The sequence below is a fragment of the Ictalurus punctatus genome, chromosome 21 (genome assembly GCF_001660625.3).
Source record: "Ictalurus punctatus breed USDA103 chromosome 21, Coco_2.0, whole genome shotgun sequence".
Taxonomy (NCBI): Eukaryota; Metazoa; Chordata; class Actinopteri; order Siluriformes; family Ictaluridae; genus Ictalurus; species Ictalurus punctatus.
Genome location: NC_030436.2, coordinates 5,011,439 through 5,026,746, shown reverse-complemented (window position 1 = coordinate 5,026,746; position 15,308 = coordinate 5,011,439). Strand labels below are relative to the sequence as shown.

Sequence of the window (15,308 nt, the reverse complement as noted above, 5' to 3'; positions counted from 1 at the left end):
TTTACTTCGCTTCGCACTCGTATTCGTGTAGTACAAGCCAATTGTTGCAGAATAGGCGGGGTTTTCCCCTAATACGGGTGGAGAAAAGTACCGCCGTTGTGAGTGAAACCTTGCTGCTTCTCGCACGCGCCCGTTTCTAACCAACATATCCAAAATGTCTGGAAGAGAAGGTAAATATCTTAAAATATATTGATATACATTGAATTAGATAAAGTAATGTAGTGGATGTATTAGTTTATATAATTAAACAGTACTGCGCGAAATCACCGTTTTGTCCGAATATGGTAGCCACGCTAGCTAACTGTCAGTTTAACCGAGAATTAATATAAGAAATATTTATCAAACACCGTCGAAATTAGTTGTTCAGTTTGACAGTTTGCTAGCGAGTTGTTTTTGTTGAGTTTTTTAGCTCGATAAACTGTAATGCGATGTATTAAATGCATGTCGGTGGTTGAATACCAATTCATCAGTACTTCCTTTATAAGTGCACTACATAGGATTAAAACAATGATGGCTTGTATACCCTATGTAGTGCACTATTTATCTATTAGGAAGCCATTTGAGATTCAGCCTTGCAACAGTTGGATAACGTTTAACTAATAAGGAGAGAATGATGCTGTAACATGGAGATGTTGTGTACCTGAGCAGCCTGTCCTTAATTCCAGACATTAACCAGTGAATCATGGCTCTCAGGAGATTAACCTACAGCAACTGGTTCAATCCTCTGTGTCCTTTCAGATTATAATAACTCATTTCCCTTTACTCAGTGAAATACTGCATAGTTTGCTGACGTGCACTTTTGTTAATGGATTACAGTGTGACTGTTAATGTGTTTGCACTCGTAGGAGGTAAGAAGAAACCCCTCAAGGCTCCTAAGAAACAAAATAAGGAGATGGACGAGGTGAGTTCATCCGTGCCACAGCTGCGCCTTGTGAAGAAGGGGAGGAAAAGAGTGTAGCGAGGCTGTTGTTTTGTAAACCGAATACCGTATTGGTGATAAAAGAGAACAGGTTTAACCTCTTACTTGTTTGTGTATCCCTCACACCCCTTCAGGATGAAGCTGCCTTCAAGCAGAAGCAGAAGGAGGAGCAGAAAGCTATGGAGGCGCTGAAAGCCAAAGCAGCAGGAAAAGGACCCCTAGGTACGAGACGGTTTGATTTTGTAACCCTGCGTTCACACTGGCAAGCGAAAACAATGTGGTAATTTTGAAACATTGCAAGCTCCTGCGAACGTTGCGGAGTTTGCTTGATTTTTGCGCTCGTTTCTGCCATCGCAAACTCGTAAAAATCCTGGAGGGACTGCAATTAGTTCCTACCTGCAATTAGTTCCCGTTTACTGTTTCACACAAAAATTAAAGAAAAACTTAAAACCGTGGTTTCATCTTTCATATCCTGCCGTATACAACCTCCCATTAAATGTGTATATACATATAGAATATGTTACGGAATAATATAAACCACGGAAAGATGTAGCAGAGATCGTTGGTGCCTCTGGTTAGTGTAAAATGTACAATCACGTTAATAATAATAAAAAAAGATTCAAATAGGAGCCACCCCTACTTGGGTTTCTGTTTATTAATAGTAGTAATTAGTCAGAAAGGGGTCAAATGTGAACTAGACCTAGTACAAATCTGCTGAAATAATCAGAGGCTTATATGCGAATGGAAGCCAATATATAACCAGGAAAGACTCCTTCACATGTTTTGAAGTGGTTGGTTTAATGAAATCGCAGAGTCTGAAGTCAAAGAATAGAAATAACAGGAGAAATATCAGGAAATGGGTGCAGTCACTGAGTGAATCAGCTGTGTGGACTGTCTGCCACGTAATCTAAGCCCAATAATAAACTGATTCCGAAAAGTGTCATTGTTGACATGGTGAAGTTTTAATAAGATGTTTGTTTAACGTGCCGTTTATGGAAGGAGTCCACAGTGTCAGCACTTTGTAGCAGCCAGTTTACGGCTTTTTATAGCCGCTGTAATAAAAATGATAACAGGAACGAGCTTGTTTTGCGGACGTTCCACAACAGTAAATGTGACTATAAATGGGTTAAAGTGTGTTGTCTCGTTCTTTGCTAAATTCTAAATTGCAAGTTGCTGTGAAGTATGAGGAATAAAACACTTCAGGACATGCTGATTTTGGACACTTCTCGCGTCACGCCAACATGATGTTGGCTGTACTTTTCAAACAGTGAGACTGTACGAGGATATCCAGCACGGCCTCACAGGGTCTCTGCCAACCTGGAGAACGGCTGGGCAAATTAAATCATCATAAATTTGTGTTAATGGAATTGCCTTATGATCTTGATTATCTTATTGCAGTGTTAATGGACACCTAACAGTGATGAAGTTCTATTAATTCCTTATTGCTTGCCACTTACAAAGCAAATATCAAAGCGCATATATAAAATCTTATAGGTTAGGTGTCCAACACAATTGGCTGAATTTCCTGCTCTAAGACTCCTCTTTACTTTATTTGGAAAGTAAGAATGAAAAACACCTGGTACAAAAATAGATGCCGGAATTTACTCTAAGAAAAGAATGTTGATATTATTTCTGTTTATATCATATATTTCATAAAAAAGGATTGACCTGGATAAATAGCTTACTGAAGAATGAATTACTGAATATTGTGGTGCTGGAGCTGTGCTTCACCATATTATAGTTGGTAATTTGCTCAGTGAGATAAATGAAGTTGACCTCTAGATGGCAGGACTGAACAGTGCGTGGCCTCTGTAGCGAACACTGCACGTTTCGTGCATACACACTGAGATGTTACAGTAAACGAATCACATTGTTTTACAAACAGTTAATCATCTTATCTGCTCTCTGCTTTGCCCTTCACAGCTGGGGGCGGAATCAAGAAGTCTGGGAAGAAATGAGTTGGAGTCGTTAGTTAAACGCATTTGAGAACTGTCATGTGAACAAGTCTGCTTTGGGGCCACATATGTACACCAACTAGCATTTTTAATACCCTGCTGTGAGGATGAGAAGAAATAACGCATAAATAAAGTTTTGTATGTATTTGGTGTGGAATCACTCAATGTTTATTGCATAAACAAAGAACTACAAAAGTTAAACACATTTCAGATTTTTAAAAATGTTCATTTTAATTTCAAACGTTTCAGCCATGCATTTATTTTCAGAAAAAAATGGTTTTCTTTTTCCGGGTCTTCTGCCAGTGTTTTCTTTCTCCTGCTGTCATCTATTTCCTGCATGTGGCAGAGCCTAAAGCAAGAGTTTGTTTATTGTTTTTTGTTTTTTTGGGGGGGATGGGGGGTGTTAGTTTGAAGTGACTCCTATGTATTGTATATTAGATCATAGGTGCTACTGGGATGTACAAATAAAGAATTTAGCTGCTTACTTTGACCGTCGCCGTTGCTTAATTTCAGTTCCACCTCCACTGGATAGTGATCACTCACCTTAAGTGCCTGTAAAAGTGTTCATTAATGCCTAAGGATCAATTCTTGGTACTGTATGATCATATTAATGCAGCTGGAGATGAGTAGACTTGCTTAAGGGCCCAAGAAGGCCATAAATTAATGATGCAACTTGCTCACATAGTATCGAAATGATAGGAAGAGGTATGTGGGTTCATTATTATTCATTCCTCCAGCAAGTTGGGGAACTGCTCCATACACACACATTTTATAGTAATACAATCTGGGATTGTAATGGACTTAACTGGGATTTTTTCCATTTGATTCACAATATGTCTAAAATTGAAATGCGCAGTGAACATTTGGTTATTGTGACTAATTGAACCAAAAAAAAAAGAAGTCTCTTGAGCAGGTCTATATGTATCTGTCAGCTTTGTACATCCGGATCATTATTTTTATACCCATTCTTTTTAGCAAAATTGCTCAAGCACTGTTTGATTGGATGACCAGAAATGTTTCAAGTTTTTTTAACTTCAGTATTATGAGTTATTGTGTGTAGATTCGTGACATGCAGAACTGTGCAAAAGTCTTAGGCACATGCAAAGAAATGCTGAAGAGCAAAGATGCCTTCAAACATAATGAAATATATGTTTATATATATATAAAAAAAATACTATAACAAGCAGTATAATAAATAAATACTCTATAACAAGTCAACATTTTGGTGTGATGACCCTTTGCTTTAAAAAGAAAAGTAATCTCAGTTATATGCTGCTTTCTTTACTGATGTACAAACATTTTTCTATAACATTGAATTTTTTTGCTGGAAAACGAATGTTTGGAACTCTAAAATGTTTTAGTACTGACTCGATAATGTAGAAGTCGTAAAATAGAAATCAGTAAAAGTTTGTACTACAAAAAGTAGGACTTTCGGACAGTACAGTACTGTATAACCCCATTGAAGCCCATTTTATGCAAGACACTGTAACTAAATATACATATTATTAGATTTCCCATATTATCAACATGCACATAAAAACATATAGCAGTTAAGGATTCCTTGACCAAATAACTCTCGCGTCATTGTTTCTCCTCCTTGTATAGGTCTGTATACTGTAAAAGTCACTTCGTATATGTATAATTACTGACTGTAACCTGTCATTTGCACAGTTTGTCAGCTGCCTCCACCTTATCAAATAGAAAATGGCCACTCTTGGCCAGTCATTGTACCATCAATGCCTCTTCAATCCTACATCCTTTAGCCTTTGGAAATCAATGGTCCTGTGGTCGTCCCTTATGACTGGAAGTGGGGCTGACACATCGTACATAGCAACAGATAGGTTGCAGTTCATAATTATACACCTACCAAGTACAGCTATTTGATGACATGGCAACTCAAATGAATACGATGTGTAAATAAATGACTTTAAAATCCACAGAATAAAAGTAACTGTGCTTACATCAGCTTCAGTCAGTCCATATTCCTGTTGGAAGTTAAACGCTCTGGCAGAGTTCGGGACAATGGCATCAAGCATATTCTCTCCGTACACCACTATCCTAATGGGAATAGAGATGCGGAAATGTCCGGCTGATTATAACATGGCGTATTTAAATGCAAATTTAATTCAATGTATAGGTCGATAGAAAATAAAGGACTAGGACAATGTCAATAATGCAGTTGTACGATAAGCCTACGAGACACGTAGAGGCTTAATGCACCGATGGTTTTTCCCTTTCTATTTCTTTTGGCATAATGCCTTCATATGAAAGAAAAGCTTTCTTCATACAAATAGGAGATGTGTATGGTGATGTAAAGTACTCAACAATGTTCTAGCAATTAAGTTATTGAATAATAAAACAAGGTTTACTATTATATATATATATATATATATATATATATATATATATATATATATATATATATATATGTTCAAGAATCACTATATACATCCTGCAGGTCACCAGCTTCAGTTAATGTTCACACCAGACATCAGAATTGGGGGAAAATGTGATCTCAGTGACCGTGGAATGCGTATTTGTGCCAGGAGGGTTTTTGTGAGTATTTCAGAAACTGTTGATCTCTTGGAAATTTCACCCACAACAGTCTCTAGGGCGCATACGAAATGGTGCAGAAAACAAAAAAACATCCAGTTAAGCGGGCCGAAATGCCTTGTTGATAAGAGGGATCGGAGGAGAATTACCACACTGGTTTGCGCTAATGGGAAGGTTACGGAAACACAAGTAACCACTCTTTACAACTGTGGTGAGCAGAAAAACATATCAAATGCACAACACATTAAAGTCTGGGGTGGATGGGCTACAAAAGCAGAAAAGCATGTTGAGTTCCACTCCTGTCAGCCAAGCACACAAAATCTGCTCACTGAAACTGGGCAGGTGAATTTTTATCCAGAATTCAGTGCTCTACTTATTGTGGTAAATCAAGCGAATTTAATCCAGTGATGCATTACTTGGATATGTAAGTGTGGATGGTGTGGTCTCAGCAATGGTGTCACAAATGTTCCATGGCAATATAGCCTGATTTGTTAATACATCCGAAGAGGTCATAACATGATAATAGCACATACAGTACAACATTCAGATTCACTCATTATCTCTGTATGCATCTCCGCATCACAACAAATCCATCAAATCTGAACAAACCTGTCGTAAGTGTGGTCATTCTTTGTGCTCGTAGTGGTGTCCACTTTATCTCTAATCAGCCAGTGGAAGTCTGCATCTTTGTAGATACGGATTGCCTTCATCTCTTTTTTAGACACATAACTGCCATCCGCATTGAAGTCACCCAAGATCATGATATGCTGTGTATAAGAACAATATAAGCAATGTCTTGTCCATAAATCGTGCCATGAAATGATTTTTCCTTTCCACTGATAGATATGTAAAGCAACATTTAAACCCCTTGTCAAAAAATCCTAAAGGATTCCAATAAGAAACTTGTACAGGATTCTAACAAAAATTTCTCTCATATTTTGAAACCATTCCAATAAGATTCCCAAATGGATGCCATTACAAAATCTTGTAGAAGTGGTCAGGATATTTATGTCTTGTCCTATTAGACAATTCCGATAGGAATCTTATATGAATGGTTTCAAAATATGATCCAAATTCTAACGCTGTACAAGGCATTTTCATTTATTTTTTTGGTCAAGGGTACCAATATGTAAACAAATTTTTTTATTGTAATTTACCTGGAAAAACAGCACATCTTACGCTAATATTTAATTGTCAGCACAGTATATGTCAGCTTTAAATAAAAGAAAATGTTGTGTTCCATGACTTGTTAACCGATTATGTTTACAGGATGGTTTCTTAAGATTTATAGATAGATAGATAAGAGATAGATAGATAGATAGATAGATAGATAGATAGATAGATAGATAGATAGATAGATAGATAATAGACAGACAGATAGATAGATAGATAGATAGATAGATAATAGACAGACAGACAGATAGATAGATAGATAATAGACAGACAGATAGATAAGAGATAGATAGATTGATTGATTGATAGATAAGAGATAGATAGATTGATTGATTGATAGATAAGAGATAATAGACAGACAGATAGATAGATAAGAGATAGACAGAGAGATAGATAATAGACAGACAGATAGATTGATTGATTGATTGATTGATAGATAAGAGATAATAGATAGATAGATAGATAGATAGATAGATAGATAATAGACAGACAGACAGACAGATAGATAGATAGATAGATAGATAGAGAGAGATAGATAGATTGATTGATTGATTGATTGATAGATAAGAGATAATAGATAGATAGATAGATAGATAGATAGATAATAGACAGACAGACAGACAGATAGATAGATAGATAGATAGATAGATAGACTGATTGATAGATAAGAGATAATAGATAGATAGATAGATAGATAGATAGATAATAGACAGACAGACAGATAGATAGATAGATAGATAGATAGATAGATAGATAGACTGATTGATAGATAAGAGATAATAGATAGATAGATAGATAATAGACAGACAGACAGATAGACAGACAGATAGATAGATATATTGATAAGAGATAATCGATTGATTGATTGATTGATTGATAAAAGATAATAAATAGATAGATAGATAATAGACAGACAGACAGATAGATAGATAGATAGATAGATAGATAGATAGATAGATAGATAGATAGATAGATAGATAGTGCCCTCTGTAATTTCCAATAACAAGACCTCATTTCCAATAAAATACAAGTAGAGTTCCAATAAGATTCTAAAAATTAAATAAGACACTACAGGACAAACTAAACTTCCAATGGGATTGTTTGACAAAGGACAGGGGACGTGTTCACGTAATATTCTTGTTTGATACAGATGCTGCTTGGTTATTTTGAAGATTATTATTATGATGCACTATGAACCATTAAGGGTACATTTTTAAACATCTCAATTACTTTAATTACTTCCTTCTAATTGAATTCAGTCCCACAGTAGCTTATATTTAAATTATATTAAGCAGAGTTTTATAGGTATTAAGTATATTTCTCATTACATGTATTTCAGTCAGATGTTTACATAATGGTAAATATTCTGTATACATACATAATCATTTGCTCACTAACGTTGACTTTGACTTACATCTGTTTTCCATTTGTCTCTCACAGCCAGGACTACATCATACAGCTCATCCAACTCTTTCTCCGAGTCTTCAGGCTTAGTGTGGACAGGCACCAGAACCAGATCCTGCATCACTTACACATGCACATTCACGCACACACACACACACAGTAGAAATCAATAGATTACAGCACAAAGCAACAGATATGTGCCATAAGTATGTGGACACCTGACTATCACACCCCTATGTGCCCAAACACCAGTTCTAAAACACCAACCTTGGCAGACCATGTCATTGTCATGCTGGAACAGGTTTGGGTCCTTTAGTTCCACTGAAGAGAAACTGTAATGCTACAGCATTTACAGACATCCTGTACAATGTATGCTTCCAACTTTGTGGAAACACATAAACATAAACATAACCATTACACATAAACCACATATGGCTGTGATGATCAGGTGTTCACAAACTTTTGGCCATATAGTGTAGTTATTGGGGTAATTTTTCTTCCTCTTATTTTCTCTTGCTATCTCACTGGAACACTTGAGCTAATGTTAAATACTTGTAAATATATGGATTTCTGATTTTTAAAGACAAGAGAGAACCCCTTAACACACCCTTTCATTCATTTCTACCTGTATTAGGACAAGAGAAACGCAGGATATAAGGTTCTCTATCAAAGGCATCCTCATCTCCACATTGATTGTCCTCATACTGATAAGTGCCGATCACGTTCACCACAGCACCCCTGTTAATGAAAATACCTGTTAATGAAAATACAACCTCAGCTTGAATTGACAGTTTTAAAACTGCTAAGAATTGCAACCCCAATTCTAAACAAAGTTGGGACGCTGTGTAAAATGTAAATTAAAACAGAATGCAATGATTTGCAAATCTCATGAACCCGTATGTTATTCACAATAGAACATAGAAAACATGTCAAATGTGTAAAACTGAGAAAATGTACCGTTTTAAGAAGAAAAAAAAAGGTGATATTGAATTCGATGGCTGCAACACGTCTCAAAAAAGTTGGGACGGGGCAACAAAAGGCTGGAAAAGTAAGTGTTACTAAAAAGAAACAGCTGGAGGTTAATTGGAAACAGGTCAGTAACATGATCTGGTATAAAAAAAAGTATCTTAGAGAGGGATTGTACGAGTCACTCCAAAATGTACTTTTTCTACCACTAGCAACACTAGTAATACTATCTCTACAGCCCAAATGACAAATGTTTATGTATTTTGTGGCCAAACTGATTACATTAAAGTACTGAAAGCAGATAGATAATATATTTCCAGCACTGTATTTTTGTATATTCCAGAAAATTACTGTAAGATTTTGTTTCTGTGAAGGTAAAAAATTGTATTATTTAGTTTGTTGTATACAGTAAATCTGTATAAGGATGTTTTGTAAATGGTTTTGTAATGTTTTTTTTTTCCAGTTCTATGAGTCTAATGAGTTTTTTTTATTTATTGTTTAGTCAGTGTTCACTGTCTAGATCAAGGGTGGCCAATCATCCAAGAGCTGGTGTGGGTGTAAGTTTTCATGCTAATCAAGAAGAAGCAACACCTGAGTCTACTGAAAGCCAATATGCTAATTAAACAGGTGGAACAAGTTTGCTTGACTGGAATGAAAACTTGCACTCACACCAGCCTTTACAGGTAAGCTTGAACACCCCTGATCTAGATCAACCAAAGATTATTAACCTAATTACAATGCTAAAAAAACTACAGAGCAAATAACTTTACTACACTAAAACCGTAGATCTGCAATAACGCCAACAGTTGTTAATACAACTTAGCTGAAATGTGTGTATTTTGAGATTTGCACTATTTTGATTGTTTTAGAGCATTTTGAGCATAAAATTTCCGTAGAGAAGTGAAAAAGTCCAGAAAATCTGCCATTGGAAGTTTTTTTTTTTAACAAATCTGCATTGTATCATCAGAAATTGAACTGAGGTCTGGAAAAGAGCAGTTTAAAATGTGAGTACGGGAACGTCATTTTGAAATTTCAGTCACACAGCCAATGTGAATTCCATCTGAACATTCCATTTCAAATGGTATAGTGATGCAGATTCAAAATTCTAACATTCAAATTCAAATTTTTGCATTTTAAATGAAAATTTCGAATGATTCGAATGTTTACTTAATTACTCTGACTCCATATCCAGCCATTTGAATTTAACCCTAACCGTTACAAAGCTAACAAATAAGCGGTAATCTTACATAATAAATAATACTATAAAAAATCTTACATCTAACACCTTAGCATCACGCAAAAGACATGCTTAATCATCACACATGTCTCAGACCTCACTGAGTTCTCAAACAAACCTGTTTATATGGTTTCTAACGCTCTAAGCCATTATTATCTATAAGAACAGGCAAAAAGTAGAAGGTGTGGGCCAAAGTTTATGATGTTAGTGATTAAAATTATAGCATAGGTCCAATTTAATTAAAATGTACATTTTTAAATACAGACTTCCTCTCTTATTTTGTGAAACGGTTTGCGTGCAAATGTTTTAATTAAACCAAATGATTTCTTTTGGTGCTTGTGTGTGTGTTTGTGTATGTGATGATTTAGGCATATAGTTTTGCATGATGCTAATCTGGTAGCTATACATTTCCCTTATCTTTTAGCAACATTAGTCTCGTAGCTTTAAAAACGATCCGACTCGTTTTGGCTGTGGTGTATCCTAGTCAGATTAAAGGAATCAAACATCTGACACCGAGGGGCAAACTTCAGTATATTTGGATTCAAATTGTGAAACTGTGTCTTCATTTTTAGCCAAACTGTTTCTAAAATATTTATTCTTAAAACACAGGTGTACCTGTAAAGGAACAGAAACTGCTCCTTGTACGTGGTCCTCCCCAGACGTACACTGATCTTCTTGCTGTAACGGTTCTCTGGGTTGGCCCTGCCAAAAGAAGGTTCCTTCAAATCTAACCCTCATTTTAAGAACAATGTTAGCTATCTGTGAAAGGTTATATATATATATATATATATATACACTAGCTTACTTATTTAGCTCTTCTAGAAATCAGTCAATTGCTTTTCCCTTCTTTTCCACCACCTCCAGGATGACAACTATGTCATAGCGGGACACTATCTGAAACACGAAACACGAGACATTCTTCTCAATATAGACATAGAAAAGACATGATAAAGTACATGAAATGTGTCTATCTTTACCCTAATAAGTGTTTTCATGACATCAGGGTCTGATAATTTTTTCTGTCCAAATTTCTGAATGTTGAAAGCGGCGATCTTCATGATTCCTGCTCGACAAAATAAGTGTCAGTTAGTTTTTGCAGTGTTTGCAGGATTTAAGAAGATGCCCAAAAGGCACTTAGGCTTTTTCATATACGCACATAAATGATAGTTTCATTTCACTGCAAGCTATAGAAAAATTATTCTGTCCCCCAAAAAAGTCGAGCTAAATTTATATCTGAAGAAGAGGCAATTATGTAAAGCGTCCATTTTAAACCCCCCCCCCTTTATTTACTTGTGTAGCTAGGTGGTCCCTGAATTTATTTTTTATGTAATTAATAAATATTTGCATTATTTTCAATTATTATTTATTGACGTATTTATTTATTTCGGTATTTTCTTGTCCTTATGCTAATAATAATAATAGATTATACAGTATGTGTCTGACTCCAACATCTTCAACACAGAAATGAAAAATGCCACAAAAGCCTACAATCCAAAGTCTAAACAAAATTTTATTTATTTATTTATTTACATTTATTCCACATTTATTTATTTATTTATTTATTTATTTATTTATTTATTTATTTATTTATTTATAATAATATATATTTGTATCTGAGAAATGTTTATATCTGAATACTTAGGCAGATACTGTCCTTCAGACTACATTCTGGATTTCTAAACTTGGTACAGAAAAATCAGGTACTTTTAAAACAGGACTGATTTAATATTTCATATTTAGATGATAATTTTCATGTAATGAACATTTGGTTTATTTCCTGTGTGTCAGCAAACAGCATAACACTTTGCTAGTGGTTTTGGGAAAAAACAGCAGAGAGGGTTCTTTTTTAAGTTGAATGTTAAAAATATTTACTTTAATAAATTCATTTGATCCAACACGGTATTTATTTTCAGTGTACCCTTACACATAGAGTATCACATACTGTACATTTCACATGTGATTACATATGAAAGTGCACCATGTGAAAAAATAGCACGTGAAGTAATTAAGTCACCTTAAAATAAACAAATCATTCATAAATTAATGATGTTGAAAATCACGTGACAATAAATAAATCATGTAAAAAAATGCAGGGAAAAGAAATTAATCATATGTAAATAAATGAATTATGTGGAAAAATCAGAAGTGCAAATAAATTAATTGTGTAAAAAAAGCACTTGAAAATAAATTAATCAAAGGTAAATAAATAAATTGTAGAAATAAATTCGTTATGTGGAAAAATCAGAGGTAAAAATAAACATATCATGTCAAAAAAATTAAGTGAAAATAAATTAATCAAAGGGAAATAAAAGGTAAATAAATGATGTGTAAAAAAAATGTGAAATCCGAACTGTGTAAATAAATAATGTGAAAAATAAACTGATTGTTTTTAAATAAATTATGTGGGGAAAAAATCAGATATGAAAATAAATTAATCACATGCAAATAAACAAATACTGTGAAAAAAGTGCCTGCAGGACAATAAATGAATCATATGTAAATAAATGAATTATGTGAAAAAATCAGAAGTGAAAATACATTAATCATCTGTAAAATAAATAAATAAAATTTAAAAATCACATAAAGAACTGAATTATGTGTAAAAAAAAAAAAAAGTATGGAAAAATAAACAACTCGTGTAAATAAATGAATCATGGGAAAAAATCAGATGTGAAAATAATAAATCGTGTAAACAAATGAATCGTGAAAATAAACAAATAATTTTAAAATAAATGAATCGTGAAAATAAATGGCTCGTGTAAAATAAATCATGTGAAATACGAATCGTGTAAATAAACAACATGAAAAAGAAATTACATGAAAATAATTTGACTGTGTGGAAAAATCATTTGTGAAAATAAACAAATCACGTGTAACTACTAAATGAATTACATGTGGAAAATGTGTGAAACTTTACATATGAGGTGTCTAAAATCCACATTTTGTAAACTAGTCACAAAATGGTTTCTTAATGCACCCACTTAAGGTGTTCTTAGCTCACAGCAAAAAGAAAAAAGAAAAGAAAAGAAAAGAAAAGAAAAAACATGTGGCTGGACCCGTTTGTCTAAATAAACATGAGACATGAGACAGCTGTAAAACATGTTTAAAAAAGAGAGAGAACAAAACTGAAAGAATGCGATCTGTGTGGATCAGGTTAATGCTCTGGCAAGCTAACACATGTAACTGCTTTTCATAACAACACTATGGTCATATAGGAGTGTGAGGAAGAAAACACACCTGACTATGGGAGGAAAAACAGGTTCAGTGAAAAAGGCTCATTTAGATACTCAGCCTACAAACAGGATACAGTCAGCGATATATAACATTTTCACTATAAACCACTTACACATCTGATTCAGCGTTTGAGTAGCAAAATTGAGTAGGATACAATAGGTGACATGTTTTTAACACATAACGGCAGACTAAGATTTCTGTTTACAAGGATTATATGTGGAATCTGATATACATGATGTTAGGATTTCTAGTCTGCACTTATTGTGATTAAGCGGATGTTTTGCACTTTACAGCCCGATGAGACTTGATTAAGCATCTGTCAATAAAAAGGTGTTTTTAGAAAAGCATGTTTCCAGAAAAGTCAGGCTGGACCTGACTATAAAGCCTTTAGGTAGTTTAAAAAAAACAACAACACACATTTAAATAGAAGCATACTTTTTCTATTGGACCTACAGTATGTTAGGTAAATATAACCTACTTTTGTAGTTTGCGTCCTAAAAAAACAAGACAAAATAAAAAATAAAAAAACACGTTACCATAGGGGTAGAAATTGAGCTTTTATGCTCCATTGCAATGATGTTAAATGTAATGTGCTGGACATGAAGAAATGTAGAAAATGCTGGCTGAGAATACTGAGAGTGATTAATCTTCAAAAGCATTGGTTTTACCTTCAGACTCCAGTACACTAGAATAATTGCATCAAGGTGGAGCCCTTGATTAATCGCCCACAACAGTTACATGATTACCCACAATAGTTACATGATTAGCCACAATAGTTACATGATTACCCACAATAGTTACACACATTACTGCTATATAGGTTTACATGTAGAAGTTAGGAAAAATAACAGTACTTGCATATTCATACTGCATTATACCTGCATTCTGGTTTAAAACATAACAAACTGAGAAATAACTAAAGTGGCTTGAATATATATTTTTGTCCTTTAAACCTACAGTAATAAAAAGTATTGCATTTCAGATATGTCCAAAACCTGTTCTGTGAATTCAAACTATTTTAAAACTGAGCTTATCTAGGTTGTACTGACCTAAATCAGAAACAATACGTGGAAACACGCAAAATTATGGGCACAAATAAACTGGAAACATCACTTACTTCCAGTGATCAAAGCCAAAATCCACAGGAAACTGTCTGGCCTTAAAGGCACAACTTAGACGCAATTTATAGTGGCATCCTGCCATCTGATTAGACAATGGTGTGTGGCTTAGTATGTGGTTGGCCCAGTTCAAAACGTGAGCACCAGAGACCAATAAACATTGCCATTCCCTCCCACAAGGCTTTCATGCTGTAGCAGGAAGGCGGGACAGATTGTGGAACTGGTCTTATGAGATAACATAAAGCATGCGAAGTTTCATTAAGCTGCAAAATCCTTACTATTGTTAAAAGGTTTTTATGTGCATTGCAGACGTAGGCAGTTATTTCCTCATTCCTTATTCAAATTTAACAAGGACCACATCTCATGTCTCACATTGGTGAATGACTTAACAGCAAAAAAGAAAAAAAAAACAACAGCACAAAACAGACACAGTTTCCCTTTATTCTATATGTAGTCAATCACACAAGACATGTTTAATGCCTTAAACAGCTACAAATCGAATGTGGGCAAGTAATAATGTCAATCTCACCCAAAAACTTTCCACCAACTTAAAAATTATTCCATCAAACATCATTAATCTTGAGATTTACACATTTAGGTTTGAATTAGAATTTCCATATTTTCTATACAATTTAGCATATTATACAGCATGTCTGTATTGTCTGGAATGATACAAATCCAATCCAAAAAACTGATTCCATTCGTCCAACATGGCTGCCCTCATAATGTTACAGTAAACAAACCCAGTG

The 15,308-nt window shown here is 34.5% G+C and overlaps 2 protein-coding genes across 2 annotated transcripts; one reads left to right on the top strand and one right to left on the bottom strand.

Annotated features, from left to right (window-relative positions):
- The first annotated feature begins 18 nt into the window (after positions 1-18).
- tma7 (translation machinery associated 7 homolog) lies at positions 19-3,358 on the top strand. Its single transcript, XM_017450866.3, has 4 exons — positions 19-170; positions 846-901; positions 1,054-1,141; positions 2,843-3,358. Exons 1-4 carry the CDS (start codon positions 155-157, stop codon positions 2,875-2,877), a joined length of 195 nt encoding a protein of 64 aa, XP_017306355.1. The 5' UTR covers positions 19-154; the 3' UTR covers positions 2,878-3,358.
- On the bottom strand, positions 2,937-14,671 carry dnase1l4.1 (deoxyribonuclease 1 like 4, tandem duplicate 1). Its single transcript, XM_047149443.2, is given in 10 exon segments — positions 2,937-3,223; positions 3,360-3,426; positions 4,836-4,932; positions 6,037-6,194; positions 8,015-8,127; positions 8,630-8,742; positions 10,823-10,909; positions 11,013-11,101; positions 11,185-11,270; positions 14,559-14,671. Coding segments are annotated over 9 exon segments (828 nt in total). The 5' UTR covers positions 11,266-11,270; positions 14,559-14,671; the 3' UTR covers positions 2,937-3,200.
- Between the last annotated feature and the right edge of the window lie 637 nt (positions 14,672-15,308).

Coding starts and splice junctions, on each gene's coding strand:
- tma7 (XM_017450866.3), top strand. Junction 902..1,053: donor AAAATAAGGAGATGGACGAG/GTGAGTTCATCC, acceptor ACACCCCTTCAG/GATGAAGCTGCCTTCAAGCA. Junction 1,142..2,842: donor AGCAGGAAAAGGACCCCTAG/GTACGAGACGGT, acceptor TGCCCTTCACAG/CTGGGGGCGGAATCAAGAAG.